General features: G+C 48.2%; 1 protein-coding gene across 4 annotated transcripts in view; it reads right to left on the reverse strand.

The window, feature by feature from the left end:
- Nucleotides 1–966: 966 nt before the first annotated feature.
- Nucleotides 967–7,983, reverse strand: part of LOC116844593 (homeobox protein homothorax) — a 550,706-nt gene continuing 543,689 nt past the window's right edge. For 3 of the 4 annotated variants that reach the window (XM_032816349.1, XM_032816348.1, XM_032816352.1), the window contains exons 13-14: nucleotides 6,649–6,817; nucleotides 967–6,056 (exon numbers count right to left, since the gene is read on the reverse strand). In XM_032816349.1, the coding sequence (XP_032672240.1) occupies nucleotides 6,651–6,817 (167 nt within the window). In that variant the 3' untranslated portion in view covers nucleotides 967–6,056; nucleotides 6,649–6,650. The remainder of the gene's footprint in view (nucleotides 6,057–6,648; nucleotides 6,818–7,983) is intronic. The other variant, XM_032816350.1, reaches the window with a different exon arrangement.

The raw sequence follows: 7,983 nt of genomic DNA on the forward strand, positions 1-7,983 counted from the left end.
CTCTCTCTCTCTCTCTCTCTCTCTCTCTCTCTCTCTCTCTCTCTCTCTCTCTCTCTCTCTCGCTCGCTCGCTCGCTCTCTCTCTCTTTCTCTCTCTCACTCTGCCCTCGTCGCTCGGTCGCCGCTCATAAAATCTTTGTTACGATTTACCCTCTAACATGATTATTACTTAGATACCTTACTGTTACTTCGTATACATTTTTAAGGCGATGATTCAATCGAGTGAACTCATTTATAAAACGTACAGCCAATACGACGTCCGGTCGCTCCGGTCTCCTTCGCTCGGTTCGTGCCGATTTCCGCGCGCGCGCGCGCGCTCGATCGTGCGGCCTTCCTCGCCCGCGAAACGCCTCTACTAGCCGTAGGAGACGAGGAAACGCGTCCCGCTAGAAAATAATTACACGTCTTTCGGATCTTCCTTTCTTTTTTTCTCGCGCGCGGAGAAGAGGAGAGTTTGTTCACGTCGTATCGAACTGCGTCTGTCGCTAAAAGACTACTTGGATCGATCGTTGGACATCGCGCGTTAACTTCGTCGACTCGTCAACTACCCCGACTCGACTCGAGGGTTCGCTCTATTGCACTGGACACACACACACACACCGTGGACGCGAGTGTGACGTCGTCGGAGAAAATAATTTCAACGAACGTAATACGTCGTATCTAACGGGCAATATTTCACAACGACCGGCTCTCTGCGATTGTGTGAACGTTCTGTGTAGCTCCTTCAAGAGAGCGTCACTTTCCGTCGGAGGAGATCGATCCGCGCGTGATACGACCGCCGTGTGACCCACCGTGTTGTCGCGCACGCCCGGGAAGCCGGGGAGGCTTCAACAAAATTAAACAATATATCGCTCAACAAATATAATCCGTAAATACGCGCCGTCGTCTTCGCAGCCGCGCGCACGACAACAGCCGGGGTGTCGGTCGCAGTCGTCGGATTAGTTAGTTAGTCCTTGTGATTGTCTCGTTCACGATAACTATTTCTAGATATAGATTACTCTCTTATGCTGAGAATCGCCGAGATCGCGTGCGCTAGAACTCGCTCGCGTGGTCCTCGTTCAAGAAAATCCGCGAGGGACGAGCGTCACCCTCGTAATCGGAAAGCTATACGGAAAGAATATCTTTCTTTTTTTAAATTCTTTTTAATTTCACTGTGTTTTCAGTAGCCCAAGAATAGACTGTTGATATAAGATCTATGTTGCTAAGAAACATAGTAAATTTCGCTAGAAACACAGAAAATATTTTAGCAGTACATTTCTGTTGCCAAAAGCATAACTAGCATATATGAAATGAAAAGATAATTAATCACTGTGCAGAATTTCAATCTATTCCTCGGTTACAGAACCCTACAGTAACTTTTACTACGAAATTCTGACGCAAAATCCGGCGCGCGAGTGCTGAAATTAGCGAGCGCTGAAGTTACGTTCAAATATGATGAGACTCGTAAAAAAGAAAAATCGTCGCGTCAGATGAAGAAAGAGATATTCGTCGAGGTCTCGCATGCGTAATCTCGGCGCCGCGCGATTTCTCGCGCGCAACGTATACAATTTGTCCGTCCGTCCCCTTATCGTATACCATTTTCACCCGGTGTGATCGCGACCGATCTCCCCGACGAGAAGGTTCGCGCGGCGCGTCGAAGGGCCCGGATGGATTCTCGCAAGAGGAGCCCCCGCAAGGCAAAGGGGGCTCCTTCCTCGCGCTTCCTACACCGTTCGGTCGAGACGGTCGAGGATCGAGCACGATCGATCGGCGCGCGTCACGTAGAGAAGCCACGCACGTGCGTCTATGTCGCGCGCGCGACAATTAACTTACGAATTCGTGTGGTAATTCTCGTCCAATTTCAGGACCGTAACTATATACTGACTTTTCTCGCACCTGAGTCTTTCGGTATACGTGGGTTATCTCTCTTTATTACTTTTCTTTCAGTTTACTTTAGTATACTAGAACGCCGAGATCTGTCGCGCGAGAGCCACGCGACGCGCGACGCCGCCGGCGTACCTCTTTCCGAACGGAGGAATCGAATGTGTCGGAGCCGAGGGGGTGTCTCTCGAGGCGATCCCGAGGATCGACTCGTTCACACGACATCCGTCTCGCGATCTTTCCTTGGCTAGACTTCGGACGACAGATTTCGAGGTGCATCGGCGGCTTGCCGACGCGCGGCTCGGTCGCGGCTCGGCAGGGAGCAGTGTGTTACATTAAAATTTTTATACAAGATTTGCGTGTATGCGGGCGTATTGAAAATATCGATAAAATTTTTGTCTTATGCTCTTTCTGCCTTTTTCCTCTTTCTGACATTTTCACTTCTTGCTACCTCCTCCTCCTCCTCCTCCCCTCCCACCTACTACTATTCCTCCTCCTCCTCCTCCTCTACTCTTGTCGTCCTCTCGTTTCGCTCGTCGCGCTCCGTCGATCAGGAGAAGAGGACGGTTCCGGCGATCCATCCTTCCGAACGAACCGTCGCGTCTCGATCGTCGAGAGATCAACGAGACACGCGTCCTCGCATGACGCGCGTGACGTCAACGAGGGGCGCGTTTTTCCCCCTTTTTTCTCTTTGCTTTATTACTTCGTACCCTTATTCGCGTCGTGTGAATCCGCTCTCGCGTATAATCGACGTTTTAATTTCATTAAATTTTTTTCTCTTAATAAACATGTGATCTGTCTGGCGGTATCGCGTTATAAAGGTCTCTCGAAAATTCAATCCCCTTCTTCTAAAGCGCTTCTCTTCCCCCTCGCTCCTGTTCACTCGCTCGCGTGTCCGTTTATCTCTTTCTCTTTTATTTTTCTCTTTCATCGTTTGCTCGCTAACATCATTTTACGTATATTAGGGACGCGCACGCGATAAGATTCGTATAGAAATATAGAGATTCCTGGCAACTCCGCGACACACACACGAGGGAGGAACGAGGGACAAGCGACTGGAAGAGATTAAATACAGATTGGAAATTGATTGCGTCCTACTTCCTCTTTCGTTCGATCGCACCTACGGAACTAATACATCTCACGCGAGACAAGAAAACGGTAATCTTAACAGATGCATAGGACGAATCTCGTTCGAGACAACAAAGACACACTGACGGACAACGGAATCGGTGACGAAGAACGAGCGTGTGAAAACGGAAAGGAAAGAAGGCTGAGGGGCAAGGTCGAAAGTACAATCGAAAAATTCGTGTTTTCGACCGTGACGATGAGTTGCGAATTTAAACGCGCGCATATACGAGAACGAAAGACGGGTGGCCGCGTCGATACTGTGGTCCGTCTTCGTCGAGACGAGGAAAGGATGAGGAAAGTGTCGGATTCGAAAGGGCTCCCCTGCTGTCAATTGCTTTCGAGAGAGAGACTCTGTCTGCGAGCGCAACTATGAGCACCTTGACGATCGTATTTGCGAGCGCGAGTGTCAGACTCGGAATTAAGAAAGCGAAAGATGTGTGTTCTGAACACGTACCAAGTTTCGTCCTCGACCCGAGCTGTCGTCCAATCACTGCTGCGACGAAAATCGCACTTCTTTTCGGTGACTCGACGAGACTTCAGCAAACACGATACATGTTCGGCAAAAGTCAATCGTGTCAAATGTACTCGTGTCTCCCGACTTTTTCCGCAAATATTTGACGAGAAACTGCAATTTTGCTATTGACTGCAATTTTTGTTCCCTGACTGCAATTTTTATCCCATGACTGCAATTTTTGTCACGATCTGACCTCGACTCGCGATCGTCCAGGTTCGATGATGTAATGTCGGGCAGAAATGGAGAAAAATGACGCTAAAACTAGGCCCAGATGTTTGGCGAATTAATGAAACGTGTGAGAGAACAGTTAAGAAAAAATCGTGTTGGAGCTATTAGTGTACATCGATAATAATAATTGCTTCATTCTCAACATCGTACGCGTGCGCGCGCTGTTTTCTCACGTGGTCTCATGCTTTCCCCCCGCCGCGTATGCCTTCTCTCATCTCGCGCGTCACTCTCCCTCTCATTGCGTTCGGCGCATTTTCCGCCCGCGGACTCTTATTTGAGATACGAATAAAGGAAATTACGATTAAATCGTTCCTCTCGATCTCCCGCCCAACCCTTTGTTCTCTCCGGCGCTTTCCCTTTCCCGACGCGAGAAAAGCCGACGCGCCGGAAAAACGAGCGCGCGCTCACGCTCGCAGACCGGTCCTCCCGTTCGATTCCGCCTTCTCCCTCTTCGTATTTTTGCAATTGAATTAACTATTTATACAGAATATATTATAATAAACTGCAAAACGTGTACTCTCTTCCGTTCAATTATTCTTATGGTCGTGGGAGAGCTGTGTTTCGTAGGACTGTATGTGTGCAACACATACAGCCTAGCTGTGTTTGTGAGTTCGTACACACGCGTCTCTCTCCGCGAATCTGAGAGGGTAGTGTCTTTAGTGTATGTGTGTGTATATTTGTGGATGAATGTCGCCTGTGCGGGAGCGGGGGTTGGATTGGGTTGGGTTTTAGAGGGTGGGACTCTCTCGGAGGGATATCGCTGCGTCATCGAGTGCACGACGAAGAGCATCAATCCTCTCTTTCTCTCTATCTCGCTCTCTCTCTCTCATTCTCTTTCGCTCTCTCTCTTTCGCTCGCTCTCTTTCTTTCTCACTTTCGCATTCAAACTCTCTCTCTCTCGCTCGCGCGCGCAGGTATCTATATCTCGTTTTTATTTATAACTATAATCAGCACGCGTTTACTCTCGTATATTCTCTCACTCGCGCCACTCGCGTCTTCCGCTCCTCTTTCTCTTTCTCGGTTCGCGCGGAGATTTTCTCTTCTGTTAGTACGCGTCGGCAATATACCAATAATCGTCCCAGTCCAACTACAACGCTCGACTTATATTACAACCGGGGCCACACTTTACTCCGTCATGTATATATATTTATATATATATAATATATTCTTCCTTTAATTAGTAAATTCATTTATAATTAATAACTGTACAAATTTTTAATGTCTCCTATATATATATGCAAGTGAATGGTCGACGCTCGAGTCCGGCACACGCGTCGATGTCATTCGGCCTAATTCTCCTTTCTTTCTCTCTTCCGCCTTGCGTTCATTTTATTTTTTATATACCTTTAAACACATCTTCTTCATACCCCATTTAATAATCTTCTTTCTCTTTTCTTTCATCCTTTGTGTGTGTCTCTCTCTCTCTCTCTCTCTCTCTCTCTCTCTCTCTCTCTCTCTCTCGCTCGCTCTCTCTCTCTCTTTCGCTCTATTTATATATTTATTTATAATATATATATACACACACATATATATGTATATATATATATATATATATACTCTCCAACTTTTTCTGTATGTCTCTCGCTTTATACCTCTTTCGTGTTGTCTGTGCACGTGGACATACCCTTTATCTTCCGTGCGAGCACCGGGTTTGCCTCTTTTCCGTTTCCTCCGTCTCTTTTAATGTACATGCCCGCTAAATTGCCTATATCACTTATATCTCATTAATATATCTCGATCGCGACCGTATTAAAATTTAACATTTAAATTCTTCCATCACTACAATATTACACCGCGATATTTGTACAAAGAACAATCACATGAATTTCTTCGCGGCCGCGTCACTTTCCGGGCCAGGCCGCGACTTCATCCCTCCTCGTGTCCTTCCATCGCGCGTCGCCGCCGACGCTCTTCCGCGGCGCGTCGACTCCTGCCGTCGCGCGTAACCGTCCTTCCACCTCTTCGACGATTCTACCAATATCTTGTTCCTTCTCTGCTAGTCGGCTTCCCACGGCGTTTCCACCGACTTCTCGTCCTACCTCCTGGAGCCGGGAATCCCATTCCTTCGTCCTTCCTCACCTCTCTCTTTCTTTCTTTCTCTCCCTGTCCTCCTCGCGTTTCGAACACCTCCCGATCGTCACGGATTTCGACGTGCGACGTAGCAAGAAATCGTCGGGACCTACCGTGGCGATCGTCCTGAAGGCCACGGATCATCGTTGTCCTCCGATCCTGGCCTACGCCAGCTGGAGCACGGTGCGTCTGTCACGCGCTTCTCGTGTCGTTAGAACCGTCGTTCCATCGTGCATTCCATTCTTCCGAAAGTGCTCCTGGAACACGCGAGGTTGGCGATCCTCAATTCAACGCGATAGGTTATCACGCTAATGAGGGGAAAGTAAAGATCGCAAGCTGATAGTCCTCGCGCTATTTCACTTGTATATTAACACATTGTTAACCGCGCGAGTTGCGCTTCGCTAGACTCGGAGTACCGCTCGTTCCCGCTTCGCGAGTCGTGCGCAATAACGTGCCTTAGCTTAAGCTTTTGTACAATTGTGCAATTTGGGATAATGAACGGCATTAAGCTCTGAAGAGGAGGCCAATCGTGTTTCTCCGGAATCGTCGCGAAGACCCAGGCTGATCGCTCGATTGACGATCCGTCATGATTAACGGAAGTAGATCTACTTGAGCGGTCAGTAATGTGTTAATATTATCCCCCTTCGCATATACGTGACATACAAATATATTACACATACATAATACATAAATAATTTTTTTTTATTTTCAACTGATAACAACAAAAATCTCGTTACATCATTCTCTCGAAATCGATCGACTATCATAAAAACAAAAAAGGAGATGCTGGTATTCCGCATTCCGGCATGAAATCGGGCAAATCGGCGATTACGGCGTCGATGTACAAACCTTTATAAGTGATGTCCATAGTACTCTGACGGGTAATGGTACTGATTGTGGAACGTAGGATCGGTGGGCGGCCGGTGTATCATGCTGGCCGCCTGTCCGTCCATCATGTAGCCCATCGTCGCTTCCGGACTGTATGCCCCGCTCGGTCCTGCGGACAATGGTGGAAACACTACACGTTACTACGGTTAGATCTCTGTTCCGTAATTGGCAGGCGAGTACTGGACAAGCTCGCCGACCCCTTCCGAAGTTCTCGAGGAACTCGAGAACCCGATGACCACTCGATACTCGGTCCCCGCTTCGCGAAGAGCTTGGTAGGAGACCAGAGAGATCGAGGAGCACGCGTCGAGGGGTACAACGAGCTGTGTATGTGTGTGTGTTGGATGCGACTCGCCGAAGTCACGATCACGTCCCCGATAAAGCCCGGAGACTTATGCGTATCGTAAAGTCGAATCGTTCTCAGCCGCCACAGCGAGCTGTCTCGTTTCGCTCGTTTTCTTCGCCCCGCGCCTCGGAAAAAAAGTACAAACGGACCTGGCGAATATTCCGAGCTGACCGCTGAAGAGAACGCTAATCGCGCTCGCGAACGTCAATCCGCAAGAGTTGATCTGTAAGAACTGATTTACAGCATGATACCGGGAGTTCTTAATCATTCATGCCGTGAGATTGTAATTTCCAGTCGCGTTTACAGCTTCCTCGCGATCTCGGCGACGTCGGGCGTGTACGTGTTGCGTGTATATGTGTGTGTGCGTGTTTCATTAATATTTCCTATTAGCCTAAATTACCCGGCGTTGCTCGGATTATCACAAAGTGTCAAGGGGATGAAATCAGCGGGAGGGGGTGGAGTTTGTCAACGATGGATATGTCCAGGTTTCATGATAGCCTATATTTTCCCGAGGGTATTAGAGAGTAACTATACACAATTTGGTCCAGATCGGTCAAAGGGTTTAGGAATTTATATAGAACATACAAACAGAAACATTCTATTACATAGATATACAGGATAGTGATTAAAACTCTCACGCGCGATCATTTTCTTCGATAACCTGCAATTATCCGTAACGTCGATGCGCAGTCAGCCGCCGCGCGGAATCAAAAAATAAACTGTCGCGATCGCTAATGAGCAAGAAGAGGGAATCGCGTTGCTGCGAGCGCGCTCGCAAGCAGCCGATCGCCATTAATTTCAGGGAAAACGTCGAACGGATCAGGCGCAGCTGAGAATTCAATCTCGCCCGAGAGTTCCGATGCAACGTGACGACAGCTCACCTCTCTCTCTCTCTCTCTCTCTCTCTCTCTCTCTCTCTCTCTCTCTCTCTCTCTCTCTCTGTTTCTCTTTTT

The sequence above is a fragment of the Odontomachus brunneus genome, unplaced genomic scaffold, assembly GCF_010583005.1.
Source record: "Odontomachus brunneus isolate Ranch 3 - 2012 unplaced genomic scaffold, Obru_v1 Obru_scaffold_043, whole genome shotgun sequence".
Classification (NCBI taxonomy): Eukaryota; Metazoa; Arthropoda; class Insecta; order Hymenoptera; family Formicidae; genus Odontomachus; species Odontomachus brunneus.